The 14,124-nt window shown below is 41.1% G+C and overlaps 1 protein-coding gene across 1 annotated transcript in view; it reads right to left on the reverse strand.

Annotated features, from left to right (window-relative positions):
- TRPM7 (transient receptor potential cation channel subfamily M member 7) overlaps positions 1-9,181 on the reverse strand; it is a 104,976-nt gene extending 95,795 nt beyond the window's left edge. The window contains exon 1 of the mRNA XM_055437479.2: positions 9,050-9,181. Coding sequence (XP_055293454.1) covers positions 9,050-9,052 — 3 coding nt within the window. The 5' untranslated portion in view covers positions 9,053-9,181. The remainder of the gene's footprint in view (positions 1-9,049) is intronic.
- Between the last annotated feature and the right edge of the window lie 4,943 nt (positions 9,182-14,124).

Below are 14,124 nucleotides of genomic sequence, written 5' to 3' on the forward strand. Positions count from 1 at the left end.
AAGATCAGACATTGAGTCTAAAAAGTGACCAACTTTAATTTAGCTAAAACAGCAGTAATTTATTTCTCAGGTATTCTAAATAAAGTCTTACTCAGGACAATTTATCATTTTACCATAAAGAATTTTTATTAAAATGAAAAGGGATCAAAACTTATTGTTTTATGAGAAAAACGATGATAAATACATTGGCAAAAAATTTAATTTCTTACACAAAGTCAAGAAATTTTACGTAGACACCTAAGATTACTAAAAAATCCAAATAAATACATTGACAAAAAAGACAAACAGAACAATGGAATAAATCACTCGGAAACAGAAACTTGCACTTAAGAAAACTTGGTGCGTGCTAGAGAGAGCAATGGGCTTCCCTGATGGCTCGGAGGGTAAAGCGTCTGCCTGCAATTCAGGAGATCTGGGTTTGATCCCTGGGTTGGGAAGATCCCCTGGAGGAGGAAATGGCAATCCACTCCAGTATTCTTGCCTGGAGAATCCCATGGACAGAGGAGCCTGGTAGGCTACAGTCTATGGGGTTGCAAAGAGTTGGACACAACTGAGCGACTTCAGAGAGAGCAATACAAATCAGGAGACAGTATGATTATTATATGTATACGAACCATTACACTAGAATCCATTACACTTGAATACTAGATGGGTTAAGTCATAATGTGAAAAAGCAAAACTTTACAACTTCTACCAAAAATAAATAAATAGCTTTATGACTTCAAGATAAGAGAAAGTTCAGGCTACAAAGAAAATACTGACAACTTATTACACTAAAAACCAATATACATAAACAACCTAAAAATAAGTAAATAGTCCACCATTAACAAAATAAATACTTAAAAAGCTAGAGACTGGAGAAGATATTTGTAGCTCATAAAACAAAAAACAAACAACAAAAAATACTGTCTAGACTACACACAGAACTTCTACAAGTAAATAAAGAAGAAATACATAATTCATTAGAAAACTGAGCAAAGGGAATTCACCAGAAGGAAAGTAACCATAGCCAAAAACTTTTAACCTGAAATGACACACAACATTATTCGTGGCCAGGGACATGCAAATTAGAACAATGAGGAACTACTTTACATTCATGAGTCGGGCAAAATAGAAGAACCTAAGCAATTAAATGCTGGCAAAGATGTTGGAAAAAAGAAAGGGAATTTTTACACAGTTCTAGAGGGAGTGGACGGAGAAGGCAATGGCAAGCCATTCCAGTACTCTTGCCTAGAAAATCCCATGGATGGAGGAGCCTGGTAGGCTGCAGTCCGTGGGGTCGCTAAGGGTCCGACACGACTGAGCGACTTCACTTTCACTTTTCACTTTCACACATTGGAGAAGGAAATGGCAACCCACTCCAGTGTTCTTGCCTGGAGAATCCCAGGGAAGGGGGAGCCTTCCGTCTATGGGGTCACACAGAGTCGGACACGACTGAAGTGACTTAGCAGCAGTAGCAGCAGCAGAGGGAGTGGAAACTGCACTACTACTTTAGTCAACACTCCAGCAATACCTACAAAGTTGAAGATGCACCTACCCTGTGACCCAGCAATTCTATTTATACACTTCCTAGAAAAATTCTCATGATATACACAAGAATGTTACATCATTAATAAAAAACTGGAAACAACCTAAATGCCCAAGAACAGTAAAATGGATAACATACAGTTTATTCCTACAATGGAATAATATATAGCAGCTCAAAAGGATAAACTAAACCTTACATGTATCAACATGACTTAACCTCTAAAACCTAATTTCATTAAAATGAAAAAAAAAAAACACCAATAAGTTATAAGGATATATTGTGCAGCACAGGGACTATATCCTGTATTTTATAATAACTTTAAATGGAGTATAATCTATAAAAATATTGAATCACTATGTACACCTGAAACTAGTACCATATTTTAAATCAACTATACTTCAATAAAAAACCAAGATCCATAAAAAGATGTACATAATTCTATATGTATCAAACTCAGGACCACCAAAGGACCACAACATAGTATATATACTCTATGTAGCAACACTACAAAGGCATCCAAAGGCATACTCCAGTATGCTTGCCTGGAGAATGCCATGGACAGAGGAGCCTGGTGGGCGACAGTCCATGAGGTCACAAAGAGTCAGGCACAACTTTAACACTTTCACTTTTTCAAAGCACTTAGAACAATGACAGCTAAATGCTAATGTTAGTCCCTTAGTCGTGTCCGACTTTGTGACACCATGGACTTGTAGCCCACCAGGCATCTCTGTCCATGGGATTCTCTAGCCAAGAATACTGGAGTGGGTTGCCATTTCCTTCTCCAAAATGCTAATATGCTAATACATGCCAGTTAATATTGTGAAAATTTGTCTAAAGCCTATCACAGGTTTTTTAGTCAGGAGTACCTTCTGGGTAAAATATCTTCCAGGTATTAAAAATGTGAAAGAAACTGAAAGTGAAAGTGGCTCATTTGTGTCCAACTCCTTGCGATCCCATGGACTATACAGTCCATGGAATATTCCAGGCCAGAATACTGGAGTGGGTAGCCTTTCCCTTCTCCAGGGGATCTTCCCAACCCAGGGATCAAACCTAGGTCTCCCACATTGCAGGCAGATTCTTTACCAGCTAAGCCACAAGGGAAGTCCAAGAATACCAGAGTGGGTAGCCTATCTCTTTTTCAGAAGATCTTTCCAACCTAAGAATCAAACCCAGGTCTCCTGCATTGCAGGCAGATTCTCAGATTCCCTGAGCTACCAGGGAAGCCCTTCCAAGTATTGGGTATGGTAAAATACTCAAAAACAAGGAAGAACTGGTTCACATACTAAAGGGTAATTTACAGTCCTATTTCTCTATTCTAGTGAATGTTTCTCCAGTCTCCTCCTTGCAGTAACAGTCTGCTTCCCAGAAAACTTCTATCATTTCTAGTGTACTACCAAACTGTCAGAGGAAAGCAGGTAACTAAGCTTATTAAATTTCACTGTGCACATATTTTTCAACCAGTGAACTCTGGGCTCAAGGCTGCCATATTTCTGATAATGGCTTGGCTCAAAATCTTTTTTTCCCTTCTATGAGGAGTTGGGTTTCTAAAGGTTGAAGTTTCCAGAAGTGTGGTACATGGGATAGTTGAGGTGTTACGAACATGTTTTCATGACGCAAGGAAGGACAAACAGTGTTTCACAGACTTTAATCCAAGTACTGCTCCTGGGGTCAAGTAGAAAAAAGATTATCATCTGCCTCTCACAGACACAGTAACAGTGATGCTCGTAAAAGAGCGTGACTTGGCAAAAAATGCTTCAGTGAATAGGCATGTCTATCAGTTTCAAAGAACTGCTTACCTCCATATCTAAAATTTCTTTAACAGAGTTCTAAAACCTTTAAATGGTCAGGAAACTAAATACATGTTCCCCCAAAAGATTCAGAATAATTTTCTAAATCCAAGGTGAACCAAACCAAAGGGTGAACAAAATATCTAAATGTATGAACTTAAGCCAAATTAAACCAATTGTTTCTATAAAGATAAACTAGAAGAGGTCCACTTCTCCAAGCCACACTTTTTCCTCATATTCAAACTAATCTAATAATTCGCAAAGCACACTATAAAAGTCACACACATCTAAGTTTTTTTTACATATTAACTCACATAAATGACTCAGTTCAAATTCCCATAGATAGATAGCCAAATGTTGCTCATATTCTAAACAAATCTCAACCACTCTGAAGTTTGTCTCCAGGCACCAAACTTAAAACAGGCATTTAAAAAGCTATTACCCACCACCCAAAAAACTGTACAATTTAATCACTTGCTGGACGCCCCCCCTGCCAACCCCTGCCAAAAAGGAGAGAGAGAAATCCACAATGAAATAACTAAGCAATGGCAATAATCATCAATTGCTACTATTATGTGAACATATGATGGGAAACTTCAATTAAAAGATCAAGCAGCTGACAACAGCAACCCACTAGATAATCTTTAACACCCAAAAGAGAAAAACCGCCACACAGTATGTGCCTATTAATGTAATTCAATACAAAGTACTTCACTACCTGTTAAGTAATCGTCAGTTCAGTTCAGTTGCTCAGTCTGTCCGACTCTTTGCGACCCCATGAATCACAGCAAGCCAGGCCTCCCTGTCCATCACAAACTCCCGGAGTTCACTCAAACTCACGTCCATTGAGTCGGTGATGCCATCCAGCCATCTCATCCTCTGTCGTCCCCTTCTCCTCCTGCCCCCAATCCCTCCCAGCATCAGGGTCTTTTCCAATGATTCAACTCTTTGCATGAGGTGGCCAAAGTACTGGAGTTTCAGCTTTAGCATCAGTCCTTCCAATGAACACCCAGGACTGATCTCCTTTAGGATTACCAAACATCAAACAAGAATCTAAGAGTTTTAAGATTAACCACGAGTTCACAGGAAATACAGAGGAGAAAGGAACATGCTACATGATGACACATGGATACATGCTACAAAATCCCAACTGTGACAAATTCTGCAGGGCAAAGGAAACGCATTCTCCTCCCCCATTAAATGGTAAACCACAAGACAGGAAAAAAAGCAGTGGGCAGGGGGATAGAGAGACAGAATTATTTATCAAACCAAATGCTGTGTAGACTTCTTTGGATCCTGATTCAAACAAATCAACTGGGGAGAAAAATGAGAATTAAGGCAATATGTTGAATATTTACTGATATTAAAGAATTATTAATTTTGAGAGTGTTAATAGTACTGTAAGAGACTCCTAGGAAGTACAGTGGTGAAGAATCCACCTACTAATGCAGGAGATGCAAGAGACTCAGGTTCGATCCCTGGGTTGGGAAGATCCCTGCAAATAGGAAATGGCAACCCACTCCAGTATTCTTGCCTGCAAAAAACCATGGATAAGGAGCCTAGTGAGATACAGTCCATGGGGAAGCTAAGAGTCAAACATGACTCAGCACAACAGTACTGTGGATTTACAGATATACATAATGAAGTATTTATAGATGGAACATGTCTGGGATTTGTTTTTAAACTATCCAGTTGATGGAGAATGAGAGAGTTAATAGAAGAAACAATATTCACATGTTTCAAACTGTTGAAATGGGTCAGGGATATATGGTGATTCATTTTACTATTACACCTTTATATGTTTCAAATTTCCCACATTAGAATGTTAAAGAAAGAGAGAATGTCAGAGCACTGTATCAAAAATATCTATGACTGGCAAAACTCAAAAGTAAATCTTAAAGAGGTTTTTGCATCAATAGATCTTCATTTAAAAATCAAAATAAAAAATACACATTTTAAGTACTGCCCTTAAACATTACATTTTGCACATATTAAAGCAATGACTTCAACTATTTCACGTTTTCATTTTATGTCTGGTTCTTACTACTGACATTTGCCAACACACACACAAACACCCTTCCCCGAGGGAACCAAGTTCTGAATATTCTAACTCCTACTAAACACCTCAGTTGGTTCCTTCTTTCCATCCTCTTTATTTCAAGTCCTAAATATTTCACTCAGAGTCTTGCTAAAGACTTCTTATGATCTCAGTTTTTAGTTTAAACACACAGCAATTCACCTTCCATACTGTTCCTTCAGTGGATCCTTAATCTCCAGAATAAAATCAAGACTTCTCTTCCTGACATACACTGCCCTTAGAAAACTGGTCCCTGCCTATCTTCATAATACTCTCACTAGTACACTATATCATCTCATACTCTACCCATTCTAAACTATGTACAGTACTTGTATAATAGATCTCAGATGAACTATGGATGCTTCTTCTCTTCTAAAGCTCAGTTCCCTTAAACTAAAACCACCAATTCTACATCTCTTCTACTTCCAGGTTAATTAATTACTATTGCCTCATCTCAGGTGGCCCTAGTGGTAAAGAACCTGTCAGCCAACGCAGATGTAAGAGACACTGGTTCGATCGCTGGGTAAGGAAGATCCCCTGGATGAGGGCATGGCAACCCACTCCAGTATTCTTGTCTGGAGAATCCCATGGAAAGAGGAGCCTGGCAGGTTGCAGTTCAGGGGGTTACAACAAGTTGGACATGACTGAAGCAACTTAGCACACACGGTACAAGACTCACCTTTACTATTAGCTCCTTTGCAAGCCTACCCAGACTTTCTTTTCTGTCTGATTACCCTATACTTTCACAGTAATCTACACAATAATCAAACCAGTCAATCCTAAGGGAAATCAGTCCTGAATATTCACTGGAAGGACTGAAGCTGAACCTCTAATACTTTGGCCTCCAGATGCGAAGAACTGACTCACTGGAAAAGACCCTGATGCTGGGAAAGATTGAAGGCAGGAGGGAAAAAGGACAAAAGGATGAGATGGTTGGATGGCATCACCGACTCAATGGACATGAGTTTGAGTACACTCTGGGAGTTGGTGACAGGGAAGCCTGGTGTGTCACAGTTCATGGGATAGCAAAGGGTCAGACATGGTTGAGCTACTGAACTGAACTCTCTTGCTTTTTTGCATATCTATACTGCCCTTCAAGACAGAGTATCATAGAATCTGCAACACAGCAGACACTTAAGTATTTGTTTTGTGAAGTACGTATGCATCTTCCTTTGACAACAGACAGGTAGTTAGTTCTTATATAAATAACCAGAATGTAAGTGGTTTGAAAGTAGGAAACTTGTCTGTCACATCTCTGCCACTCCAGTGCTTGTGAGTGGTGCGTGCTAAGTCATTTCAAGTCATATCCGACTCTTTGTACTTAGAATATAGTAAATACTAAGTGTTAACCAAATGAATAAAACAAATACTTCTAATAACCATAGTTTTTAATTTCATAAGAAATTTTATTCCACACCAATTTAACTTGTATTTCTTGGTATTTTTTTATTTTGTGGTCATTTGGCTGATTAGTTTTAAAGCAGTGCAGAACATTCTTGTACACTTTCTCTTAGTGTCAGAGAAGAAAATGACTGCCAGAAACAGAAGTCTTAAACAGATTTTACAATAGGAATTATAACTACAACATACTTAGGGAAACTTCCAGGTCACAACGTTGACTTTAAAGTTCAGGAGGCTCAACAAATTATCATTATTGGAGAACCTCAGTCTTAGGTTATCCTAAGGTTTCATTACAATTGGAAATTGTAGGGAAAATCACAGGACTCAACAAATGTCAGGACCCAAGCAACATAAAAAATAAAACTAGATTCTTGTCAAATTTTAAAGTGAGAATTTCTCCCTGTAGAAACAACAATGTTGCATACAAACAGGTTGTCTGGGATAGTGCATTTGCTATATACACATATATAAAAGACAGGATATAAGTGGAAACAAAGCAAACACAAGAAAAACTCAGACCACATCTTAAATTTTGAAAGCTGCATTTCAAGGTACGTAAACGGCAAGACATTAAGAGGCTGGACTTAAGAACAGCACCTGAAGTAAAAGAAATTGACTTTCACTAGAAAGTTACTAGAAATAAAGTCATCTGGTTGCTTTAACAAAACAGGAAGAAGCAACGGTTTTGAAGATGATGAATCACCTTCATTTCCATTTTCCAATGTATCTAAATTTTTTCTAAATACTTAAATGATATATTCAATGTATGCTATTTACCATCTAAGAAAATGAGACACATCACTGAAGAATCAGTATTAATGCTTTGATTTTTTAAAAATAAAAACCACTTTGATTCAACTCCCCCCCACCAAAAAAATAAAAGCTTCCCTTAAAATCCACTTAACTAATAAATGTTAAAGTTTAGTGCTGGTAGATGAACTTAAATCCTTCTTTTAAAAATTATGGAAAAAGGTAAAATGACGTTTTATGTTGACTTTACATTTACCCAAAAAGGTGGAAAATAATGGAAAGATGTACTGTTTAGTCAAAGTATAACTATATTCGTGGTTTCAGTTTTGTATGGCACTTGAATTAGTTTCTAGAGAAAAGTATACCTGCCAGACTCCAGCAGAGGGAGAGTTGTTCGCCTGAAGCCTATCTAGTTCAAGTACTGACCAGGAACACCTACCCGCTCTTTCAAGTCCCTGATCTAAATGACTTTTTTGGAAGAAATTTTCTAATTTATTCCTGGCCTTAACAAAAACTTCTTTCAAAAAGCTGCAATGCGCCGCATCCCTCTCTGCACCTTTGGTTTAAAACACGACCAACCCTTCTCTACAGCAACGGATGAGGTGGCTCGACACAAACCCAGACAACGCATCGCCTCGCGTACCTACAGCAGCGCCCCAATAAAACCCTTATTGTTGTTTTAGTCGGTCAGTCGTGTCGCACTCTTTGCGACCCTATAAACTGTAGCCCGCCAAGCTCCTCTGTCCATGGGATTTCCCAGACAAGAATACTTGAGTGGGTTGCCATTTCCTCCTCCAGGGGATCTTCCTGACCCCAAGGATCGAACCTGCGTCTCCTGCGTTGGCAAGCGGATTCTTGCCCACTGAGCCACCTGGGAAGCCCAATAAAAATCCTTAATTCATGTTAAAGAAAATTCCAAATCAGAGCTAGGGTCAATATCGTCAAATCCCTCCTCTTTGGCTCTAAACAAAAATGTACCTGTGGAGTACACGTTGCGCAGCAAACAAGGCACAGCTCCAAACCCGTATCCTCTATCCCTTTTTTGTTCCCTCTCAGCCCTCCCTCCCCTTCCTTGCGGAACTTGAGCAGAGCATTTGGCTCCCTTATCAGCCAGCAACAAGCGCCAGGAGGAACGCGCTCCCGGGAGATGCGGAGCTTGGAGGCTGAGCGCTGCGTCTGGCGCGCTGCGGCCGCTCAGCTGCGCCAGGTCCTCCCCGGCTCGCGCCTCTGCCGCCTCGAGGGGCCCTCCCCGGAGCCCGGGCTCCGCTCAGGGGATTCTCGCGACAAGCTGTGGCGCCAGATTTGCTACCTGCTTCCTGCCCCTCACCCGCGAAAAGAACCGCACTCCCGTCCCGTCAGGGCAAGTTGGGAAGCCTCAACGCAAATCCGAGATCCTTCGCCCCAGGAGGAGCGGCCCCGCTCACACACTTGCCAGCCGAGTCCTCCCGCCCCCCTGATCGCAACCCCCGGGCCATTACCCCACTGGGGCCTGAGTGGGTCCAGTACCATTCTCCTCACGGGGCGGACTCCGGAAGGGCAGCAACTCCACCTCCTCCTCCTCTGCGGCCTGTAGCCATCTATCGGGAAGCGTCTCCGGAGGCGGCAGCAGAGGCCGCCGGACAAGGACAGCCCAGGGAAACCTTCTCAGAACTAACTCAGCTCCGGCGCTAGCAGCAGAAACCGAGTCTTTCATAATTGTGCGACCAACTCCTCCGGGTGACTGGCCACAGGGACGCGCCCGCGCCCGCCTCCGCCGGCGACGGGGCTGGAGACAGACCACGTGAGGGGCGCGTCGTGTGCGTCGCCGCCCGCGGGCCGGGTCACGTGGAGGGCGCGCGCTCCCCCTGGTTTCCAGGCCGCGTCTCAGCGCGCCGGGCGCGCGCCCGACCCCACCGCCCCGTGTTAGCCGAGTTGGGTGGGTTGTTCTCCCCAGGTCTGCGTGGGCTACGTAGGCCGGACTTCCACAAGCGTCTGTCTCAGCTTGGAGAGTGGAACTTAAGGAAGCGATAGCTGAGGTTAAGGTTCCAGACCTCTGGGACCCTGGCGGGAGTTGCGACAAGGTCTCATCTCTGCTCACTCGGCCTGGCCTCTGTCTGCATTCTGAGCAGCTTTCCCTAGCCCTTTGGCTGTGCCTCAGCGAGGGTGGAGGCCTTAGAAGTTACTCTCTCCTAGTCCGAAATCCAAAATTTTCTTACCCCAAATCATGTTCTTCCTCTAGCTTCTTCTGTTTCTGCCAGCAAAAATTCTGTCTTTAATTGTGGGCACTAGCCTTTCCTTCCTCAGAAATCACCCACAGGCACGCATACACCACACACCTAAACCAAAGACTGCAGGTTTTCTTTCTTTTGCTCTTGCGCCAGCCCAGGTTTGACAATTAGGGATAATTTACTGAATGTTGCTTTTCATACTACAGAAAAGCGTCAGGAGTTCCTGTGTCTGATCCTGTGTGATCTGATTCTTTGTTAAATCTTTTAAAAACTGCTTTCTTGAGGAATAATTGACCTACAATAACCTATGCGTAAATATACAATTTGATGAGTATTGACATATTGATATATCCAGGATATCATCACACTCAAGACTCTGAATATATTCATTACTCCCAAATTTCCTTCCACTCAATTCCTCCATCTTGTCCCTCCCCATCACCGCCTCTTAAGTGAAAGGCAGTCAGTCATGTGTTTGTGACCCCGCGAACTATACAGTCCGTGGAATTTTCCAGGCCAGAATACTGGAATGGGTAGCCTTTCCCTTTCTGCAGGGGATCTTCGCGGACCAGGAATAGAACCGGGGTCTGCTGCTGTTGCAGGCCAATTCTTTACCAGCTGAGCCACTGGGGAAGCACTCTTAACAGCTACTAATCTGCTTTCAGTCACTATAGATAAGATTGCAAATTCTAGTGCTCAGTCACTAAATCGTGTCCGACTATTTGTGAGCCCATGGAGGATGGTAGCCCACCAGACTCTTTTGCCCATGGGATTCTCCAGGTAATAATACTGAAGTGGATTGCTGTGCCCTAGTCCAGGGAATCTTCCTCACCCAGGGATCGAACCTTGCATCTTTTTTATCTCTGGTGTTAGCATGCATGTTCTTTACTACTTGGGCTTCCCTTGTGGCTCAGCTGGTAAAGAATCCGCTTGCAATGCGGGAGACCCAGGTTTGATTGGGAAGATCTACTGGAGAAGGAAAAGGCTACCCACTCCAGTATTCTGGCCTGGAGTGTTCCATGGACTGTATAGTCCATTGGGTCCCAAAGAGCTGGACACGACTGAGCGACTTTCATTTCTTTACTGCTAGCACCACCTGGAAAGCCCTTATCCAGCATAGAGTTTTATGTAATGAAATTATGCCCTATGTACTTTTGAGGGATGAGAGGAATCTGGCTTCTTTCAGCCAGCATAGCTACAACTTTCAATTCACTGAAGTAGAATATTCTTTTCTTAAATATTTTTTTAAATTTATTTATTTATTTGACTGTACCAGTTCTTAGTTGTGGCATGTGGAAACTTAAGTTGCAGTATGCAGGATCTTTAGTTGCAGCATGTGAACTGTTAGTTGCAGCATGTGATCTGTTAGTTGCAGCACATGAGGTCTAGTTCCCCAAAGAAGAATGGAACTTGGGCACCCCTGCATTGAGACCTTGGAGTCAGCCACTGGACCATCAGGGAAGTCCCTGAAGTAGGCACTTCTCTTCAACAAAATTGATCCACCATTGTTTTTCCTAACAGGCTTTCTCTATATTTGTGAACAAGCTTTAAGTACAAATGTACCCTGGAGATATTTCAAGTTCCGTTCCAGATAGTTGCAATAAGGTAAATATTGCAATAATCTGTGTCGTACAATTTTTTTGGTATCCAGAGCATATAAAAGATGTATTTACCCTATACTATGATCTATTAAGTATACAGTAGCATTGTGTCTTTAAAAGCATATACTTTCATTTAAAACTACTTTATTCCTTAAAAAATATTAAGCATCTGACAATCTGACAACACAGTGTTGCCACAAACCTTCAATTTGTTAAAAAAAAACAGTATTTTTTAAATACAATAAAACAAGGTATGCCTTATCATGTAGAAAAAGAAAGTACAAAGTGTTAGTCGCTCAGTTGTATCTGACTCTTTGCGACCCCATGGTCTGTCCATGGGATTCTCTAGGCAAGAATACTGGAGTGGTTGCCATTGCCTTCTCCAGGGGATCTTTCTGACCCAGGGATCAAATCAAAGTCTCCTGCATTGCAGGCAGATTCTTAACCATCTGAGATACCTTATTGTGTGGGACCAGAGTTAAAAAAATGTTTTAAAACATGTCCTATCCTTGCTACTAGATTGTCAACCTCTTGGGGAAGGGATCTAAATGTTTATCATCTAGATCTCAGCAGGGCCTATATACTTCCTGCCTTTAGGGAGTTTATAATCTAAAAAGTGGAAACAAAGCAGGAGATCAAAAAAAAAAAAGAATGCTTTGTTCTCCTTGGTCTTTGTGTCTCTGGCCTTTTTGTACACCAAAGTCCCCTTGCTTGGCTGGTATAGAAAGTTTGGCTAAGACTGTGCTCCCAATGCAGGGGGCCCAAGTTCAATCCTGGTCAGGGAACTAGATCCCACATGCTGACCATGCCACCACTAAAGATCCTGAGCGCCACAGTGAAGATCAAAGACGCTGCATACCACAACTAAGACCTGGCCCAGTCAAATAATTTTTTTTTTTTTTTAGAAAAGGAAATAAGAATAGCCCCATGATACTTGATCTCCAAAACTTTTTGGTGAATTGGAACATTTAGTCTAGTTAGAAATTTTGCCTTCCATATCAGTAAACAACGAATATTGCCCATGGATCAAGCCATCAGCCACTACCACCTTGTGCTCTGAGGGGAATTCAGGATAGAGAAAGACAGGATACTGGCTCCAGATGCAGATCAAAGGAATTACTTCAATGAGCCCAGACTCTTGCATCTTCCCATACATAGGATGCTTAACTTAAGATGTCTGTTTTTTGTAATTAGTAGTAATATTTTGATGTTAAGTTACTTATTTTTTTCAGAAGAAACTCCAATATAACCTGACTCCTCCATTTCCTTTTTGGAATAGTTTCTCGGAGCTGTCAAAGAGATTGTTTCCAGGCTATAGTACTCATTAATGTCCTCAAATAAAACCTAATTCTCTACTTTTATGTTGTGATTTTTTTTTCCAGCCGATACCTTAACTGAACTACTGAAAATAAATTCTATAGTTTAGTTTACAGGTGATCAGACAGCCCTGAAGTTCACATATGCTGACCTTCAGTGAGCTGTCAATTCTGCTGGATGAATTTATTCATTCCAAAAAAAAAGTGTTGAATTCCTAAGAATATATCACGAACAGTCCTATTCAATGTTCAGTGCTGAACAAGATGGAGAAATGCAATATTTCAGAAAAAGTTCATTAAATGTTCTCTTCTCTCTTCTTTCTCATAGAGGCTCTGTTTCCATTTTGGTCAATGGCATCTGTATTTTCCACTCTCACTGGATCACATACTCATTCTCCTCCCTATCTTTGCCCAGTTATTTGCAACAATTAAACATTTACTACTGTATTTAAAACATCAAGTGAAGTTCATGAAATATAAAAAGATGTAAAGGTTTGGTATTGTACCAACTCTTAGATTTTTAGCTTTCAGTCTAGTGCATACATTCTCAATCTCAGAGGGGATGACGTCACCTCCTTCAAGGTAGTGAAAATTGCTTCTTGGGGGAGTGGTGAAAAATATTACTTTATATATGTGTATCTAGCACAGATATATCTAGCACAGATATACACACAGTACATAAAGAAACATTAACATTTCTTGAAGGGAGCATGGAATTAGGAAAAACATGTCTAGAAAGACTCCATAGTGGAGTGATCATGAAAAAAAGGATGAGAAACACTGGTCTAGTGGGACTAGAGATGGATACAAGCCTAACTCATACTAAAGATAAATGTTTTAGTAGCTGTGTTAGTCAGTCTCCCATAGGACCCTCAATGTTCCTCATTTCCTGGTATTCCCACTCTTGTGTAGTTTCCTCCCACAATGAATAGGACTGATCAGTATAATCAATGGAATACTGTGAAAATGGCAATGTGTGACTTCTAAGCTTGGCCATATGAGACATTTTGGCTTCCCCCTGACTCTTTTAGATCACTGATTCTGGGGGAAACCAGCTGCCATGTCATGAAGAGACACAAGCAGCCTCTGAAGTGGTACATGTGACAAGGGACTGAGACCTCCCAACAACCAATACCACTTACTGGCAAAAAATGTGGAGCTGCAGGAATGAAAAATAGTACTGACACTTTGGAAGATAGTATGACAAAAACTGAATGTACTCTTTTGATAGGATCAAGCAATTGTGATCTTTGATATTTACCCAAATGAGGTAAAAAACTTTTGTCCACTTAAAAATATGCAAATAGTTGTTAATAACAGACTTATTCATGATTGCCAAATAATCAAAGAAATCGAGATGTGTTTCATTAAACGGACAGAGAAACTAACTGTGGTACATCCACACAGTAGAATATTATTCTGTGATAAAAGAAATGAATTATCATGCCATGAAAAGA

Source organism: Moschus berezovskii, chromosome 9, assembly GCF_049115385.1.
Source record: "Moschus berezovskii isolate FMDL1 chromosome 9, NW_MosBer_1.0, whole genome shotgun sequence".
In the NCBI taxonomy this organism is placed as follows: Eukaryota; Metazoa; Chordata; class Mammalia; order Artiodactyla; family Moschidae; genus Moschus; species Moschus berezovskii.